Source organism: Pelobates fuscus, chromosome 10 (genome assembly GCF_036172605.1).
Source record: "Pelobates fuscus isolate aPelFus1 chromosome 10, aPelFus1.pri, whole genome shotgun sequence".
Classification (NCBI taxonomy): Eukaryota; Metazoa; Chordata; class Amphibia; order Anura; family Pelobatidae; genus Pelobates; species Pelobates fuscus.
Window position 1 is genome coordinate 58,831,011 of NC_086326.1, and position 21,089 is coordinate 58,852,099.

The following is a 21,089-nucleotide window of genomic DNA, read 5'->3' on the forward strand; positions in this document are numbered from 1 at the left end:
TTACTCTGTATATAGAGGGAGCCATGTTATTCTGTATATAGAGGGAGCCATGTTTACACGGTATATAGAGGGAAGCCATGTTACTCTGTATATAGAGGGGAGCCATGTTACTCTGTATATAGAGGGGAGCCATGTTACTCTGTATATAGAGGGAGCCATGTTATTCTGTATATAGAGGGAGCCATGTTTACACGGTATATAGAGGGAAGCCATGTTACTCTGTATATAGAGGGAGCCATGTTACTCTGTATATAGAGGGGAGACATGTTACTCTGTATATAGAGAGGAGCCATGTTTACACTGTATATAGAGGGAGCCATGTTTACACTGTATATAGAGGGGAGCCATGTTTACACTTTATATAGAGGGGAGCCATGTTACTCTGTATATAGAGGGGAGCCATGTTACTCTGTATATAGAGAGGAGCAATGTTTACACTGTATGTAGAGGGAGCCATGTTACTCTGTATATAGAGGGAGCCATGTTATTCTAAATATAGAGGGAGCCATGTTTACACGGTATATAGAGGGAAGCCATGTTACTCTGTATATAGAGAGGAGCCATATTTACACTGTATATAGAGGGAGCCATGTTACTCTGTATATAGAGGGAGCCATGTTACTCTGTATATAGAGGGAGCCATGTTACTCTGTATATAGAGGGAGCCATGTTACTCTGTATATAGAGGGAGCCATGTTACTCTGTATATAGAGGGAGCCATGTTACTCTGTATATAGAGGGAGCCATGTTACTCTGTATATAGAGGGAGCCATGTTTACACTGTATATAGAGGGAAGCCATGTTACTCTGTATATAGAGGGAAGCCATGTTACTCTGTATATAGAGGGAGCCATGTTACTCTGCATATAGAGGGAGCCATGTTACTCTGTATATAGAGGGAGCCATGTTACTCTGTATATAGAGGGAGCCATGTTACTCTGTATATAGAGGGAGACATGTTACTCTGTATATAGAGGGAGCCATGTTACTCTGTATATAGAGGGAGCCATGTTACTCTGTATATAGAGGGAGCCATGTTACTCTGTATATAGAGGGAGCCATGTTACTCTGTATATAGAGGGAGCCATGTTACTCTGTATATAGAGGGAGCCATGTTACTCTGTATATATAGGGGAGCCATGTTACTCTGTATATATAGGGGAGCCATGTTACTCTGTATATATAGGGGAGCCATGTTACTCTGTATATAGAGGGAGCCATGTTATTCTGTATATAGAGGGAGCCATGTTTACATGGTATATAGAGGGAAGCCATGTTTACACTGTATATAGAGGGGAGCCATGTTTACACTGTATATAGAGGGGAGCCATGTTACTCTGTATATAGAGGGAGCCATGTTATTCTGTCTATAGAGGGAGCCATGTTTACACGGTATATAGAGGGAAGCCATGTTACTCTGTATATAGAGGGAGCCATGTTACTTGGACTGTTTGCGGTTGTTTGCGGTGCGTTAAACGGGGAGTTTGGTCTTTCACTGTAAAGCGGGCGTAACCCTTACACTACCTGATCGATACAACATCATACCTGATGTTTTAAAGCACGTTTTTCCAAACAATTTAGGAATGTTAGGTGATTTATGCCCTTTATGGATTAAAACCAGACTCTGCATCAACTATGTAATTTTCCATGGGAGTTTTGCCATAGATCCCCCTCCGGCATGCCACAGTCCAGGTGTTAGTCCCCTTGAAACAACTTTTCCATCACTATTGTGGCCAGAAAGAGTCCCTGTGGGTTTTAAAAATTGCCTGCCCATTGAAGTCTATGGCGGTTCGCCCGGTTCGCCCGTTCGCGAACATTTGCGGAAGTTCGCGTTCGCCGTTCGCGAACCGAAAATTTTATGTTCGTGACATCACTAGTTGTCAGTGGTAATTGCCTTAAAAGTAACACAGCCTGTTAAAATATGTCAAGCAGTACGTGAAGTGACATACAATTAGCTATATTGCGATGTAGTTCATGTGATGTTACGGAGTCACGTCGCTACAATATTATGCAGTTATCTTGCAAGAAATTGGAAAACGAAGAAAGAGAAACACACACTTCACTTGTCGTTGAGAATAATTAATATAATGCTTTGATAGTATATTTTACTAGAGATTACCGAGTTGTGTCTAAGGTGTTTTTTTTTTTTAGAAAGAAAGAGAGAAAAAAAACACATACCGTAGACACAACTAGGTAATGACTGGTAGGGGTGCCTTGAGGACCTGTTTTGGAATCACTGGGCTAGCCTCTTAAAAGAAAAAATGGAGTCCTTGGCTTTTATAGCATCAAGTTGAATTGCATCCATGTCAAGACCGTTATAAGACCAGTAAGGTCAACCCAGTAGAGGTATCCTTGGTTTACACCTGGAATCCTCAAATGAAGCAAGCCTCGTGGATGTTTAAAGCTTTCCTTCCCTTCCTAGTCTTGTAGCAACATCAGAAATTCTACCACTGGAAGCTGGGTAGAAAGGGGTGTTATCACCTCAAGATACAGCTGGTTACTGCTATTGTTACCTCATATATGAAGTCAACTGTTTGTGACATACTCTTATATGCAGAAAATGACTGGCATTCTCTGCTTGGGTGTAAATAGAATTTAAGGAGCCCATTCATATGACCCCCAGAGCTTCCCTTGTTTTACAATTTGCTATAAGCATAGGCAACAAACACAATCTTGGTTTATCCTGGAAATCCACGACTGTTAACTTGTATCGAATTAATTATCAGGAAAAAATACTGAAAAATGTTCTGGTCTTAAATTATGATCTGATGTATAGATTTTGGTTCTCATCCAATTAAAAAAAATGCTCTTTCCTTAAAGAAGTGGCAGAATATTGATGCTTTTAAGTGGCTGACAATCATCCTTCCATGTTGCTTTCTTGCCAAAAATTGTCACAGTATACATAACGGCCATATGTTAACTTATTTTTATTGAAATATTTTGTAATAAACACAAAGAAATGGCTGCAAGTTTACATAACCAGTGCAACAAAAGAACAGTACCATGGTTCAGGATATTGGAAAATCAAGCCAGCTCAAGTGTTATGACAAAAAATTGTAAGCCTGCAGCCACGTTGGGCATTGGTTTGAAAAAAGTACCGTGTAGAACAAAACAAAGTAGAATAACGAACAAACCAGTAACAAGTTCTGAGGTATTCTGGAGTTCTCTAAAATGCTGGTAGAATGTTATTTTAGCAGATTGCGTAGGCTAAAATCTGAGATTGTAGAGGTGCTATAAATATAGTCATCTAGCAGCTCCTAAAGGGTAGGCAACCTTCAGCACTCCAGATGTGGACTACATCTCCCATGATGCTTCACCAGCATTATGGCTGTAAGAGCACTTGGGGGAGATGTAGTCCAAAACATCTGGAGTGCCTACCCTGATCCTAGGAGTTTGTTGTCAGTTCTGCAGTTTTGGTTAGGGTTCGCCATTAGGGTCAGGTTATATGGTCTTGCTTCTGTTGGATGAGGAGCAGCTGCCAAAAAGACCAGGGGTCCTAAGCTAGGAGTGACGTGCACAAAATGAACAATTTCCGTGGAAGCAAATAGGTACTATTCTGGGGCAGAGTGCTAACTGTTGCCCCTGTTTCTTTCTTAAATATAGCCCTTATTGTATTTGTAACTCTCATAGGTAATCTATTGCAGCTTTTCATACATAACAGCATGAACCAAACATACATAGCTGGGATCATATATGGAGTGCAAAACTGCTTTACATGTTTCAAAATGTAAAATTTTCTTATGTTGAATGCAATTTTTTTTTTTGGCGGGGGGGCGGGGGGGAAGGAGGAGGGAGTATTTATACCCCAGTTATTACTATTATAAAAGTGCTATTATAAAGCAGGATACATGATCCTATAGCACTCTTATATCAGCAGAGATGCCAGGTGTTTTCCTATCTCCTGTATCTCCAGTAGGATGCTTTGGTCCCTGGAGGGGGAGGTAATTGGTGAGCCATGGGGGATTTGCAATGAGTCACTGTGTCTGGCCAGGTTGCTGGCTAAGGCTGTAACGTGCAGCATTTTGCATCACTGTGAGAGGGGTCGTGCAGAATCGCACGCCTGGACCACCTCCTTCTCTGCAGATTTTACACGCAAACAGCCTCTCTAGATTCTATGCAGCTCCAGGCTCATTGAGCAGCTGCTAATAAATGAGAATTGCTGGTCTGGTAGCATTACAGGGAGGTAACCAGCACGAACTACAGTAATAAGAACAATGGTCATTGTTCTCAATCCTTACTTGACAGTTATGTTTGCAGTTCCCTGTTGTATAATAAGGAATAGAACTCCCACCCACACATTTAACCCTTTGCTGCAATTTCTTGCTGCATCCTTTGCATGTAAAGTTATGGAGGTATTTTTTTTTTCTTTTCTCAATGGTTCAGAGGGTGGGATCTATGATCAGAACATGGGTGGTGATGTCACAGTATATGAATTAGAGGCTGGCGTTACACCATTGATCACTCTCCCCTCCCTTTCTTCCCTTCCCCCCACCTCCTTTTATCTGCTCCATTGATCTTTGAGAAAATGAAGTCCGTTTTGACGGAATCACCATCCCTGGGTGTCATATCTTAGTTGTACAAATGAGGAGTCTCAAAGCAGCACAACCCACGTGTCACATTTGCGTAGGAGATCTCTGGTGGTTTCCCCATTTAAAGGTCTGTGTCTGGATCAGATCCATGATTATATACAGTGTAGCTGGCAAGGCGCTGCTACTGCTAGGCAGGGGGACCACACACACTGCTCATTTCTTACTTTGGCTATTTTAGAAGAAGGGTTTTCCCTTGCAACCAACCTGATGTTCTGCTTTTGCTTACAAAATTCCTTCTTGAAACTGCAGGCCCTTGAAACTGATCTGTGCTCTGCTTTTTTACCAACCCAGGAGGATGTGGGTCAGGCTCATGGCTCAAAAGAGGCATCCAGCTCATTAGTACACAACGTGCCAACTGAATGTGCCAACCATGCAGGTAAGCAACACGGAATCTCTTCTTTTAACGCCAATGTGCATGTTTCCTCCTTTGTAAAATGTGTCAAATGTTATATAAATCATAGTTTGCAACACGGTTCCCAAAAAAAGCGTGAATCCAATGTGATAAATCGCAGATTTTGTACGTAATAAAAATAGTGTTCTTTTGGCTCATCTAGAAAATGCAGAATATTATCCGCACGCTGCTGCGTTTGCTTCTGTCATTTGCACCCCCTAAGGGAGCCTGTGCTGTTTGAAATGGGATGTAATGTCTGTCACTACAGGAAAGAAGAGTGATTAAATCAGCAGTTATTAAGGCCCACAAATTGCAATTAACATCATGTTGTTTTAGAACCCTGTGCGACTTGAATGTGGCCAAACATTTACTGAGGCTGACCTGCATTAAGCATAGAGGGAGGGGGAAAATGTCTGTCTTTTATATAAATACAGGCATGTTTTTGTGTGTAATAAAAAAAAAAAATTCAAATTGGAGATAATGGGTTTTTAACCCTGATATTGGTTGGTTGATTGTTTTCTCGTAGCCTGTGTTTGTGGATTACAGGAGCTAGTGGTATCTGTAAAGTTAAATCAGGGATCTTATTCTTTTTAATCTTTTTGATTCGTGTGTGTGTGTGTTTCACATATTTCAGATTGTAATTCCTTCTTTTTTGGGGGTGTGAAACAAGCCTTCAAAAAATTGTGTGTTTAATTTGGTGCTTGAAAATGCATTTATGTGTATTAGCATTTTTGCTGTTTTGCTTATTGCCTCTAAGAGAAACAAGCATTTTGCCGCCCTAACCCTAATTAAGAACTGTGATATGAATTGAACCTTAAAGATTTGTTTCCATTATTCATCCTTTATGAAAAGTCCATGCGATTTCCTGTTCGGAGCTGGTCCAGAATGAATGCAATACATAAAGAAAGATTGTGGCGAAACCAACCTCGCCACTGGGCCCTGGAGAAGCCTGTTTGCTAGCCTCCTACCTACTGACTATGGCCCCTGGGTTATTTGGGGGCATATTGTACTGTATATTGCTGCTACTGGCCCTTTTAACAGCATCTATGGACATATTGGGACTTTTGGGACTACTGTCCCTTTAAGATTGTGAAGCATATTCAAGTGTAATGCCTGTAATATTATATATGTATTTATAGATGTGTTAAGTTTATCCTGGGTGATTTGTATGCAGCATTCTGATTGTTCGGTAGAATCACTCCATTCAGTATATTGAGTGAAACTACCGAACAACCAGACCACCCAGGAATGAGTGTGCCTCCAATTACCGTTTGCAACAATGTTGCAAACAGGTAATTGGCAATCAGTGCAGTGTGGTCTTTGTCCTCTGGGTGGCCGCCATTCGGGAAACAAACACGTGGCGGCGGCCATCTTAAACTACCGAACAGCGGTGTTTTGCCGTCGAGTGTCTGGAACTAAAATCGGACACTTGACTAGGCAAACACCGCTGAGACCTCCATACTTCCAGAAATTCGTATGGAAACTACCGAATGACCCGCCGTTCGGTAGAAAGAGCCCCATAAACAAGGGAATTCATTCAAACCCTCTCCAGGCTCTATAACACAGGCAATTCGCCTGTTTTCATTCCCTTGTTTGTGACCGACCGCAGGGCCAAAATGCATGGAACTGTTTTCGGATACTTTACCCATGCGGTCGGTCAAATCTTTGGAACCCCATATCTCACGAACCATTCATCCGAATTACTTGAATTTTGAATATGTTGTCCCCCTGAATAAGGGCTATCCAGCGATGCTGGATTTAAAGGTGTACCCCCGGGTTTTGGGGTACATCCAGAACTTGGCTGAAAAAGTGTACCGGATAATTGGGTTTAATGTTATCTGAGGGGAGGGGATGTGTGGGCTGAACCATGTATGTGATTGGTTATTTTATGCCTCCCCCTGGGTGTGGCCTGTATGTGGATTAGTGTAATAAAAGCCAGGCTGGATGAGCCAGTCCAGAGTTCCTGTTTTACCCTCAAAGTGATGTGTCGTCTCATTATTGGGGGGAAGGATTTATTGTATGCTGTTCCAGTTGACTGCTAGGAGTACAAGCCTATTCGTATGGTTCCTATTCAATGGTCTACAGCATTCATATGCTTGGGAGAATTTAAAGGTTTCTCGGATTCGGTGATTGTGGTGTCTGCCAGAGTGCTTGGAGTCCTCAGGAAGCACTAGGAGCATCCATTAACGGAGGTACCCAGTCGGGGTGCCAGGTGATCCGTTACAAAGATTTTTTTATTTTTTATTTTATTTTTTTTGTCTCTTGCTCACTCGCCACAAGCTATCACTGTAATCTGTTCCACATTGCTTTTGCAGCCGGATGTCACTCACGTAGATATGAACATTTGTAATAATCCTACTAATCTACATCTTAATCATTTGTGTGATCCCCTCTTCTCCCCTCTCCCCCGCCCCTTTTAGTTTGTGTTGATTTGTTGTTTAATGTACGTAGTAGAACAATATGTTGCATGCTCTGTGGCACTGGATAAGGTTACAAAATACTTGCACAAATATCTTCACTTAGACATGTTACATGTGGACTAGGGCCAAATGGCTTTTCCACCTAAAGACAAAGTATGCCAAGTAATTTCTCAAAATTACCCTTGGACGTTCTTTGGTACTTCCGCTGTTGTGGATTAAAAATCCCATGATTATTAAACAAAACTAGAGTCCAAACAAAACTGATTATTTTTATTATGGAAGCACGCAAGATGAGAGTAATGGGGGTTCCTTCTAAATGACATAATTAATCCAGTTACTCTAGCCTGTAAACCCATCACATTGGTTTGGGTATAGTGCTTGGGGTCCCCTGGCACTGTCCCTCCATTTACAAGAACATCCTAATAATGAGGGTGACTAGCCATCCACAGTCTGGCCCCAACTGGAGATTACCCTCTTCCTCCTATCGATAACAATTCATACCAGCAATGGTGATGTGATGGGCCCAAATTGTTCAGCTGACACTCTCAACCAATCACAGCTGCCCACTGCTGCTCAGGCTCATGTGTCTTTAACCCAAGCAGCACATGGGGGATGAACTGCTGGTTGGTATTTTAATCCTTTAGCATTAAAATATTAACAAATATTTGCTGATTGGAAGGGTGGTGCCGGGGACTCCAGACACTATAACTACTTCAATGAAATGAAGCATTCACAGTGTTTCTTGGATGACCTTAAATGTATAGTTTTGTAAATATAGGTTGATCTAATAGTTTCTTAATGTACATTAAATTTTCTCAAACCATATTATGCCAAGTTTTAAGAAATCTGTTATAGTGCAAGATTACTACTTATAAGAAATTACAAATACCGTAGTCATTCCGACCAACTGTCCTTGATCTGGTGGGATATCACAAGTCTAGGATCCCTGGCAAAGTGTTTTTATTTATTTTTTTACATGCCCAAAATAGAGCATTGAAAGCATGTTGTTTTAATGCACTTGTGCTGCAAATTGTCAATGCAGGGCATTCGTGTTCCTGTGAGTCCGCAATGGTGTTCATAACTGCATACTATGTCACTTCATTCTTTAAATAAAATAAAATATAGTTGTTTTGTGGAGGCGCTCCTTTCTCACCACAGGTTGTGATGTATTGTTATCACCACCCAATATCTTGAGCACAGTTGTGAGCATTATATTGTGTGAATGGCATAATAATCCACATATAACTTGCCAAATGCCTTTATAGTTGGGATGTTTGATACCAAAGCCAACCCGTGGAAAATTGAGCATCCTATCTATTAACAAAATTTATTTGTGTTTATTGTTGCTTAAAAATACAATACAAATAACCCAGGTTGGTTATCCATAAAATGGTCTTGATGTTACATCAAGCCCTATTTTTTTTTTTTTTTTTAATACAAAGCACATGCAGTTTTAATGCTTTTGAACAAGCCACACTATCCTATTTTCATAGGAAGATCTATACAAAGACACGATTTGCATAGAAAGACCTATGCAAAGTCTCTTCTATTCGCACAGAGTTGCTGAAAGCAGGAATGGAGATTTCCTTATTGACTTCATTCAGAATACAGCATATTCCATTGCAAATCAAATAAATAATGTCTATTTGCTTATCAATTGTGAATATAGATTGTATATTCCTGCCATAGTGCTGATTGATCTAGTCCATTTTCACTGGACCTACTCGAGTCTCTCCTAAAATGAACCTAGTGCAGATACAGTATGGCAATACAGTATGGATAGGGTGGGATTTTTGTTTTTCTTTTCGATCACCCATTTACTGCTTGACTGCCAAAAATGTAACAATATTGTCTTATTTTTGTTGGTCTTTTTAGAACCAGCATCGACCCACCGCGACTCTCAGAGTGATGCAGATCATGGTACTGAAGACTCACGTGGCATTGGGACCAGCCGGCTGCTTTTCCATATCACTGATGGGGACAATCCTCTGCTGTCACCACGGTGCTCGATCTTCAGTCAAAGCCAGAGATTTAATTTGGATCCTGAATCTGCACCTTCCCCTCCCAGCTCCCAGCAGTTCATGATGTAGGTTTATTTTTACTGTACTTTCATTTGTATATATTTTTCTTAAAGATACAAAGTGTATGTGCTTTATGTAATGGAATTTTATCTTCAGAAGTGGTTTAAAAAAGATTCTACAAGCGAGACAAAAATTGGAACTACTAGCTAGACAAAAATTTCCTGTTTAAACAATATGGAGAATAAGTAGAATTTAATCTTTGAATCTACTAGCACTGTGTATAAATTATAGATTTATTTTGCTTGCCATCCCTGAAGCAGATCTTGCCATACCTGCTATAATGTACATGTTGATCATACCTAGGGCTTGATCTTTTATTGTTTTATGTAAATTGACTGACAAGGCAACCAATCAACAGTTTGGTCTAAAATTTCAGAAGAGTGACTAGACGGCTTTTTAATCGTAAATAAAAATACTAATAATATTCTCAAATTATTACACTTTATGGTTAGCATAAAAACACTGACCGTTGATTTCCATCATACAGAAACATTGTTATATTAAATATATCTCTAGAACTGGGTTCTAGATATGTTTTTCAAAGGAAACCCAAGGACATTTTGCATTATCTTAATGTATATCTTTAATGCTTTATGGAGTTATGCTTGTCTATCTAGGAGACATTCTTACGAAAATGCATGTATGTATTTGTATGTGTATATACAAAATATACATCTGGTCTTTTCTACTATTTTAATTTTAATTTTTTTATATATTTAAAGAGACTCATGACTAACACGACAGTCCTCCCTTGGTTGGCACAATCTATAAAAAAAGAATGTGTGCCACTACAAATGGGTACCAAATATGGGTGACCCTTTTTTGTTTGCCCATCATTATACTTTCAGTGCCAAATGTAGCACCATTAAAACTACAAATGTCACCATATTTAATCTTGGTGAAAATGTAGGCAGTCTCCGGCCCCAAAGGACACATCCACTATGCATTGTGGAATTGTTTGGTCATCTGTGGCCTACATAAATATGTCAGATGCTAACATGTTGAGCTGTATTTTTGCTGGCATGTTTACATAGAATATGCGTATAGCTGCCTAGAACTGACTTTAAATTGCCATTAGGTGTGATAAACACGTGGATGCCAAAGTTCATTTGTTACCAGATGAACCGTCTCTATAATTGTCTCCTGGTTTTCCTTAGGCCAAGAAGTTCATCGAGAGGTAATTGCGAAGATTCAAAAGAACCTCTTACAGTGATGCAGCTTACCAAACAAATACAAAGTCTCAAGAGGAAGATCAGGAAATTTGAAGACAAATTTGAGTTGGAAAAAAATTATCGCGTAAGTAAACATTTAGTTGTTGTTGTTTTTTAACTTTTTTTTATTTATATATTCACTTCCGTCTTCCATTACTTATAGTGAACTAATGACTCTTTAATTACAAATGCATTTTACTTTACAATGTTGGATACATAAACTTCTGTAGCACTGTATAGATTGGTTCTTTTATAGAGTTTTTTTGTTTTTTACATTTAAATTTACAGTGAATGTCAGGTTTACTTAATTTATATGCAAATGAATGCAGTTTATTGCAATCCAAATCCCTACTGTGCACTTTTGGGTTTTCTCTGTTTTTTTTAATTTATTTTTTTGTTTGTTTTTTTTAAAGTGTTTATTTCAACAGTTTGCCTGATTATACTATTCTAAAAGACAGATTTGAATAATCTGTTTGCTTCTTAAAAATGTATTTAACAACTTGTGTTCTAAATGTATTTTCTCCTTACCTGGAAGTACTAAAGGGACACTATAGCCACCAAAACAACTTTAGCTTAATGAAGAAGTTTTAGTGTATAGATCATGTCCTTGCAGTCTCGCTTGTCAACTCCCTGTCATTTAGAAGTTAAATCACTTTTTGTTTCTGTTTATGCAGCCATATCCACATCTCTTCTGGCTGTGACTGAAACAGAGTGCATGAAAATATTATTTTACTTTTCAATGTTAACTTGCTTTAGAAGTTATCTCCTGCTCTATAAATTAAACTTTAATCACACACCGGAGCGTCCTGCGGGGTCTAGTGGGCTATTAACAAAGCAGGAGATGTGAAATTCTAAATAAAGCAGAATTTGCAAAAAAGTGTAAGCATTAGATTTCTCTTTATAGGAAGTGTATACATACACAGAAAGACTGTAAATCACATGCAGGGAGGTGTGACTAGAGATCTATAAACAAAGTGATTAAATCCTAAATTGAGCAGTGAGCTTGCAGGGTCGTGATCTATACACCCAAACTGCTTTATTAAACTAAATTGTTTTGGTGGCTAAAGGGTTCCTTTAAGATCATGGATAAAATGAAGCGGTCCACTGCAACCCCATATTAGCTCCTATTTTGTAAGCCAGTTGTCTGCTTACTGTTTACAGGGTACCAGAAAAAGGCTTTATTAAACAGAACATTCAAATGTATACAATTTTAACCCAGAAAGTTCCTTTTTTGTTGTTTCGTATATATGCATGCGTTACTTTAATTTAGTCTTTAACATGTCATTATCTATACAACTCAAAATGTAGTACTGTTTTATTACTATTCAGACTTGAAGATTTACTTTGTGTGCATGAGTATATAGTGCAAGGGCAGGGACAGGAGGGAAGAGAGGTAAGTATTATTGGGAAGAAAGTAGTAATGATAATGGAAGATGCACACAAACATATAATTCAGAAAATTTTCCATACCCCGAAATTACACTCATCTGTTTTGAGTTACATTTGGAAATAAATGGTTAATTTTGCAAGTTAGGGTGGGAGTTCCTGCTGTCAAAATAGACAGTGTTGGTTCAGCTTTCTCTAGCATATATGGAAGGGTGTTGGGAAGCTGCGGAGTTGGAGCAGGAGATAGTTGAACTGGAAGAGAGGAGAGACTTGAGGTCGTTAGAGTTGCTGAACATACATTTGTGCATAACAACGGTAGGTTTTGTGCATGAGGTTGGTTAGAGGGAAAGTTAAAGGATCACTATAGTGTCAGGAAAACAAAGCGGTTTTCCTGACACTATAGTGCCCTAAGGGTGCCCCCATCCTCAGGGTCCCCCTCCCTTGGTGCTGAAAGGGTTAAAACCCCTTCAGCTACTTACCTTAATCCAACCCTGGGCTCCCTCGGCGCTGGTGACCTCTCCTCCCCAGCCGATGTCCGCTCCCGAGTGGAGCGGAATGCGCATGCGCTGCAAGTGCCGCGCGCGCATTCAAACAGTCTATAGGAAAGCATTTCTCAATGCTTTCCTATGGACGTTCTGCACGCTGGATGCGAATTTCGCCTCTAGCAGCTGTCAGGAAGACAGCCACTAGAGGTTGGATTAACCCAAGCTATGTAAACATAGCCGTTTCTCTGAAACTATGCTTACATCTGAAGGGTTAAAACCTGAGGGACCTGGCACCCAGACCACTTCATTGAGCTGAAGTGGTCTGGGTGATTATAGTGTCCCTTTAATATTGTGGATAGCAGGTGGTGGTCTAAGATGGAGACAGGTAAATTAGAAAAATTGAAAACTAACAAAGGTTGAAAGGATGTGCTGCTCAATTGTGCTAATGACCTGCTTAGTGGAACAATAAGTCTATTGCATGAGACCAATGGAAGGAAGGCATAGAGTGGAATTTGGAGGCTTCTGAGCTACTAGGGATGTTTATGGGAATGTCGAAGTTACCAAGATGTCCAGGGGGCAATAGTTGACAGGAACATATGGATAATGAAATATAGCCTTTTCTTTGCTGCAGTCTGTAAAAGGCATTGCCAGAGTGTGCATTGTATGGTGAAGGAGACACAATGTATAATAATGTTCTATTTACATTGTCTATTAATTTGTCTGTTTTTCAGATGGTCCTATATGAATAGGTGGTACTTGAGCAGAAAGACTTTACCCTATTTTTTTTTAGTATGCCAGTAAATCTAAAGATAATAAAAATCCATCTAAATATTTTTTATATATCTTTTTTTTAATTGGACATTGAAATTACAACTTTCTAGAATAGTAATGTGCAATATTTTCAATTAGCATATATGAAGTAGGACTGTTTTCGTGCAATTTATAATTCAGTACCTTAGATTATTGAACAAAGCCTTTAATAGAACTGCGGATACCCTTTTAAAATGATCTTTTAACATAAAGGGAAGTTGTAATACATATTTTTATTATTTTTTTGCTTGGTCCTTAAATTGATTTTTTTTTTTTCTTTTTTTTCTAGCCTTCCCACAGTGATAAAACGTCTAATCTAGAAGTCCTGAAATGGATGAATGATTTAGCAAAGGCTCGTAAACAACTTAAAGGTACCACACATTCTTTATTTTTATATTTACTCATATAAAACCTGCCTTGTATGAAATTAATTATATAAACAGTACAAACTGAGATTAGGGTTTTTAGAATTTACAATTATGTTTGTTTATTTTAGCTTGCTCTTACACTTTTCCATTAAAGATGGTTTGTGTGTGTGTATACGGTGTTCAATTACTCATAGACACTTGGCTTTTTCAAAGTACAAGTAAGATGCCGAGTTCACAATTACTTGCAAATTTGACTAATCTGCTGAGTAAAAGTCCATAGGTTTCATCTCAACTCATTGTTTGCAAATAATAGTTTTCCAAGGCATTTATTCACCAGAGGTTACGATTTCTGGCCTACATGCTATTCGAATACATAAACGATAAAGAAAGGAACAATTGCATTGCATGTTATCCTGCTCGATTGTGCTTTACCAAATCTTAATTGTTACATTTTAAACTCCATTCCTGGCAAATGTTTCTGCTCATTATAGTTGTAGAAATATTTGTAGAAATGTTTTAATCATTTTTTAAATCATTTTTTTTTTTTCTTATTTATCACAGAGCTTAAACTAAAATTGTCTGAGGATCAAAATGTGCCAAGGACGTCCCAAGGTAGTACTCATGAAGAACAGTCTATAGCATCTGTTGTGGTAGAACAACATGGAGCAACAAGTACTCCAATGACATCTGTAGAGGAAACGGTGGAAAATGTATGGAAGAGGCTGAAAGAAAACAGGCGACTTCTTCATCTGCCAGAAAATTTAAAGGTAACTTCATAGGTTGTTTAGATACAAATTGGGTTTAACGTAAGGTATATATGATAACTGAACAAGTTCATGATGTCTAAACATGGTGTGACTCAACTAAATGCAAGGTTTCAAAGAATAGAACAATGGGCTTCTTCTGTTTTCATCCTCTAGTTGTCCCATATCCGTTTGCAGTAGATGTCCCATATCCGTTTGCAGTAGACGTGCATGTCAGCTGCAGAAGCCACAATATTATCCTCCAAACAGAGCTTCTTTGCTGTTCAGCTGTTTGACATAACTGATCTGCTGGAGACAAACCCCTGGTTACAAATGTAAAGCAAAGTTGTTCTGTTAATTTAACAAAATGTCTGTAGAGTACCTCCAATGTTACATGCATAGGGAATGCCATGTCAGAATAAAGTTTTGACTGATGAGTAAGGATGAACAAAAAGATTTACATCCTTGCGGGAACTTTAGACACAGGTTAATACAAATGCGTGACAGCCATATACTAATAAGATACAAGGAGCTTGAAAGTAATGAAAAATACGCTGAGTTATCAGAGTTGAGGGCAAAGGTTCCGTTAGGAATGGGTACTTTATTTGCAGATAACCAGAAAAAAAGGGGAAAATATAAATATTATTATTTTTTTTATTTTTTTTTTACCTCTACCTTTTTGTCCCCGCCTTTCGTTTGTGTTTTTTTTGTTTTAGGTTTTTTTTTTTTTGTTTAGGGTCTAAAGCATTGGTGTTTGGTTTTTGATGTGTTTTCTAAATGTTTATTTACTTGCATGTTGCTAGAACCCCTTTCACTCATTTGGGTGACTCTTCATATTTTGTTTTACATTTAAATGATAATTGAAAATGTGGGGTTGGTAGTTACCTTGAATGTCATGTAACTATATTTTATAGTTTCTGGAATTCTTTTTTTTCTGAAATGACTTGCATCCGCTTTTTAATTGTGTAAGTCTAACAGAACAAAATATAATGAAGTATTCATAGCGTGCCAAAAAGGCATTGTTTACTTATGGGAGGTGTACAGGTAGTTTTTTAGTCTGCCAGTTCTATTAGAAAATGTATAAATTTTTATTCCCCTTTAAAGGTTTTTTTTTTTCTTCTAAATATGTCATGGACAGAAAGAAGCACTAGCATATAGTGTGTACACAGCACATGCTCGGATATGCATATATGTCTGCTTTCTGGAACTGTACTGCTAGTAGTATTTTATATCAAACTCTGGGTACAGGAACTCCGTTTAAGATATTTTTTCTTGTCCTGTACTATTACGTAACACTTGTTGCGTGTTCCACACTTGCAGGTTATATTCATCATGTAGAAAGGCGGTTCTTAACTTTTTCGACATGTTTCATGTGAGGTGTGCAGTGTGTTAATTTGTTTTTACTGTATGGGGGAAAAAAGATTTGCTTTTAAAATATTTAACAGCTTGAGAACCTCTATCGATTCAAACGGTGCATATTTATTTTTGTCATCTCTATATGGCCTTACAGTCCTAGATCTACATTTCAGTCCTTTTTTCAAGATGGAATTACCCAGATTTTTTGGTGACATCATTGATGAGGTGATTAAATCAGTCCGTAATTTGTTAAAGGATGGTAAATCTAAGAAAAGGTGTGAATGAGTTCTTAAGGCAGTTTAAAATAACCGACAGTTTGCATGCCAGTATAAGAGTATCTAACCGATTTAAAAACAACATTAAACTCCTTCCTTACAAATCCCTTCTTACACCTTTACTTCTCACCTCTAACGCCATTACTTTTTAGTAAGAGTACAATTGTCCTCTCATTACTGAGCAACATGTTCAGTATGTACAAAATACGTAAATGGGAGTATGGTTTTTACTTAGTTGAGGTCCGTTATATATATATATATATATATATATATATATATATATTTTTTTTTTTTTGTGTGGGTAGCCATGCATATGTAGAAGTTGTTCTACTATAGTAATTAATGGTGTGTTGTTCTCTGATGTATCCTTTTTTTATCACTGTAACTATGGACATTGTGTTTGTATTGTGTAGTCTTTGTCTATGAGCAATGTCCATAATGTAGAAAAACACCTTTAAGAATGAGTCTGCGAATCACATATTACACCAGTTTCTTGCTTTTTGTGTGTGTGTGTGTGTGTGTGTGAGAGAGAGGGATATGTAACATCTTGATATTATGTGTATTTATAGGATATGTTCACATACTTAATATAAGAAATAGTGTGTTTGTGTACATAATACGGTATGTTGGCGCTCACGTGAGAAACAGACGTGAGTCAATTTGCACAGTTCTTGAAAATTCACGCATGATCAAGGCCTGCAATGTGTTTGGGAGATAGTAACATGAATAGTGGTTGGGACAGTATTAAATTAGGAAATTGCATTTATTAGAATAACTTATATTTTATTATAGAAGTGGTTAATATTCTGGTCAGTATTTTGTAACTTACCGTTGTCACACCATGTGCAGGTGGCTGCAACCCTTTAATTCACTCTTCTCCTGCAGGGGAATATGGATTGCTATACAAATCAGAACAGAGCCAGGCAGGATCTAGCTTCTCCAGATCTTAAAATACTTCAGTCTCCCCGTGTCCATAGTGAGATCAGTGCTATGGGGCAGATTTTTGTGTTCTTGTAGTTTATTTTTATTTTTTTGTTATTTTTTGTTATTTTTTTTTATATAAATACATTAGACTCCCTCCTAACTTTTTTTGTAAATAACTTTTTTAAATAGGAAATGACAAAAAAGCAAATGAATCTGGAAAAAATCAGTCTTCAGAAATGCCTTCTCTATTTTGAAAATATTCACGGACGGCCTGTAAGTATTGCTCTAAGCAAACTGTCACGTCAGTGTTTGTGAATAAAACCAATTCATGTGCAGTGATATTTCAAACTAATTAAATGTTTGCAGTGTTTGTAAGACCTCCATTATTTGAACACTGAGCAAAATATCTAGATTTTGCTTATTTGTTGTAAGTGGGCTTAGCTGCTTAAGAGAATAGAGCGATGAGATGGTAGATCAGGAAGAAAAGTATCACATCAATGTACTCTGCAACCAAGGGATTTTCAATCTTTTGTTGAATTGCATCTCCTGCGATCATATAATTTGCAAAATATACTAGATGCAACATATGCTTGGTAGAATAGCTGGATGCGTTCTCAATACAGCAGTGTATGTGATCTCATTGGCACTAAAATGGGAGTAGAACGAAGATTTATTCTTTTTTTTTTTTTTCCATTCTCTTAATGTCTTGCCCATATCCGTCAATTCTAGTTGAGTGCGGAGAAGAACATTTGGTAGATGCTTAACGTGGTGTCTATTTTTTGTGATTTTTCTCCACATGAATTTTGTTGTGTAAAAATTGAGAAATACTACGTTACTCCTTCATGTTGAACACATACAATGCACCTTAAAGGAACACTATAGTCACCTAAATTACTTTAGCTAAATAAAGCAGTTTTAGTGTATAGATCATTCCCCTGCAATTTCACTGCTCAATTCACTGTCATTTAGGAGTTAAATCACTTTGTTTCTGTTTATGCAGCCCTAGCCACACCTCCCCTGACTTTGATTGACAGAGCCTGCATGAAAAAAAAACTGGTTTCACTTTCAAACAGATGTAATTTACCTTAAATAATTGCATCTCAATCTCTAAATTGAACTTTAATCACATACAGAAGGCTCTTGCAGGGTCTAGCAAGCTATTAATATAGCAGGGGATAAGAACATCTTAATTAAACAGAACTTGCAATAAAGAAAGCCTAAATAGGGCTCTCTTTACAGGAAGTGTTTATGGAAGGCTGTGCAAGTCACATGCAGGGAGGTGTGACTAGGGTTCATAAACAAAGGGATTTAACTCCTAAATGGCAGAGGATTGAGCAGTGAGGCTGCAGGGGCATGTTCTATACACCAAAACTCCTTCATTAAGCTAAAGTTGTTCAGGTGACTATAGTGTCCCTTTAACATCTTGATATGGTAGCACTTCACTAGTTTTCAAATAAGCCGTAACATAATGGTTCCCCCCTCCCAACCCCCCACAATTGTCGTACTTTTGACTCTAACGTTTCCACTTTATGGCATAGCAGAGCAGCTCCTTAGTGTAGATTAAGATCCGACTGTAATGTGCTCTTTATTTATATTTAAAAATTCACACCAAAACACAAAGTAATTTTGTAACTTTTGTAAGTTTGTTTGCATTTACAGCACCTTTTTGTTTTACCCTCTAAATCGACTAATAATTTAGGGTTTGTAGATACCACAAGGTCCTTTCATAGTTACTTTCATTTTTTAATATGCATTTAAAATCCTTTAGTCAGGTATTGCTTTTACTTTTGTCGGATTTGTTTCCTAAAGTACAAGGTTTTCATAAGTCCACTTCATATTCTTTTTCTAATTTGTTCACTTGAGCTAGATTTTATTTTTTATTTTTTCCCCCCAGAGTTATTCACTATAGTGAGACTTTAAAGTGAATTTTAAATGTAAAGGAACACTCTAGGGTTAGGAACACACAAACACGTTTACCTGAGCCTATACTGTTAAAAATCCCAACCTTACCCCCCCTTAATTCACTAAACAGTCGGATTCAAAGTATTTCAAATGTTAACATAAAATAGCCAAATTGCAAACATTTTTCAAAGTCCGTTTTGCCATTAGGTGTGAAGTCCTGACAATTCATGCATTCGTGAGTAAGGCTGGTAGCATCACTGAGAGCTTTGTAGTTACGATATGACCAATTATGGATGCCAATACAGTTTCCCATGATAACACATTTATATGGAACTCATTGTTTCTCCAATTACACTGTGTGAATCTAAATTGCATGTATAATATTTCTTCTATTCTTACAAAATGCCAATTCCTAATTGAACAGATGAGTTAAGTTTCTCTTGCCTTTTTGTATTTTATCATGACTTACATTTAAGATTGCCTGGAAGCTTAAGGATTTGTCTAGTTTGTATTACCAGTTTACATATGTGAGTGATAAGCAGATTCTAATGGCCAGATGAGTGAAACATATGTATCTGTATTTGTTTATTATACTTGTTTTATGTTATTTAATTGTATAACAGGTCTATGTAGCATGAGTTGATTGATGCATCCCCTGCTCAGATGTTCGCTGCTTACTGCTAACTTACTGTTACTATAAAACCGATATTATCAGTAACACAATCTTCAAAAGCAGAAGTAGCAAATAAAAAAGGAAGAGCTAATTTTTAAAAAAAAATTATTTTCAAAAAGTGTAAACTTGCTTGGGGTGGACAAACTAACTGAAATAGCCTAACAATCCATCCAGTTATTTGTGGGATGTGAGATATATAAAGGTGTGTGTGTGTTCGCTGCTGTGTAGTATATTAAAGAGGGGGCCCCGAACACCCCAAATGCCACCTACAGCGGTGTCCTTTAGCAAGCCCTGACTGTCTGAGCATTACTGCGGGTTACCACGGCAACGCTCAGCGCATGCAGGGCTTGTTAGAGGAGAGGACCTGCTGTCAGAGGTGAAACATTGCCTCCTGCACCCCATTTCACTATTAAAGCACTATCAGCACTACAGAAATTGCTGGCGCTATATAAATAATAATAAAGCAAGCAAGTGCCTGCACTATGCCATCGGACCGCCAGGGAGTGTAACTGTGCGTAAATAAGCTTACCAACTCAAATGGAGCTACACTAAAGACATAGATCACGTTACCCATCCCACTTTTTTCTTATGTATTGAATAAATAAATTAAAAAATGTGGCGAATATTGACAAAATAAAAATGAAGGGAAATAGAATTTTTTTTAATGTAAAACCACAACCTGGTTAGTGACAGTGTGGTTTTAAGGAATAAAATGTTATATGCTTTATATCTACCTTAATATGTACCAAAAGACATTGGAAAAGTCAGCTTATTTTGTTTATGATCTTTTTTTAATGCATAAAGAATTATGTTCTGTTGATGTTTATTTTTATGAAGTAGTTTTTGATAAAGTGCAAAAAGAGTCTCTTTTGATTCTTCTTGTGTTTGAGACACAGCTACAGCTGTTAACAAAGGCTATTCAGGCCTAGTTTGTTTGATCAAAATTGACTTATTTGCAACATTTTCTAAAAACAAAGTCTTCGTTTATTTTAGGGGACAAAGCAAGAGAGAAGTCTCATGAAGCCTCTCTATGACAGATACAGGATTATCAAACAACTGTTATCTAGTGCATCTTTGATTCCAACAATAGTAAGTATGCTATGTTATATAAAAAATAAATTGTATATATCGAATAATGAAACCTGTTATGTAGAATATTCTATTCTTGGTGTGTTTTTCAATTCCCTTGCTGTTTCACCTTGACTTTAACTTCAATATCCAGTCCCTTTGAAATAAATACACTGTGAAGATTTAGTAATGATGAGCAGAGCCACCAGCAAGCTATTCCGAGTACATAATAATCTGTGTATTGCCCTTTGCTAACGTTATCTGGAGCAAAAACATTCTGTGAAATTCCACCGGAGGAATGGTGAGCGCAACATATAAAAAAAAAAAAAAAAAAAAAAAAAACCTGAAATATCTTTTACGAAACACATCAAAACCAGACTCAATTACAAAAACAAATCAAAGTGCAA

The 21,089-nt window shown here is 37.6% G+C and overlaps 1 protein-coding gene across 2 annotated transcripts in view; it reads left to right on the forward strand.

The window, feature by feature from the left end:
- Window positions 1-21,089, forward strand: part of FAM13C (family with sequence similarity 13 member C) — a 121,759-nt gene that overhangs the window by 88,138 nt on the left and 12,532 nt on the right. The window contains exons 6-12 of one of the 2 annotated variants that reach the window (XM_063433991.1): window positions 4,881-4,965; window positions 9,276-9,486; window positions 10,639-10,777; window positions 13,663-13,744; window positions 14,303-14,508; window positions 17,229-17,312; window positions 20,608-20,703. In XM_063433991.1, coding sequence (XP_063290061.1) covers window positions 4,881-4,965; window positions 9,276-9,486; window positions 10,639-10,777; window positions 13,663-13,744; window positions 14,303-14,508; window positions 17,229-17,312; window positions 20,608-20,703 — 903 coding nt within the window. The remainder of the gene's footprint in view (window positions 1-4,880; window positions 4,966-9,275; window positions 9,487-10,638; window positions 10,778-13,662; window positions 13,745-14,302; window positions 14,509-17,228; window positions 17,313-20,607; window positions 20,704-21,089) is intronic. The other variant, XM_063433992.1, reaches the window with a different exon arrangement.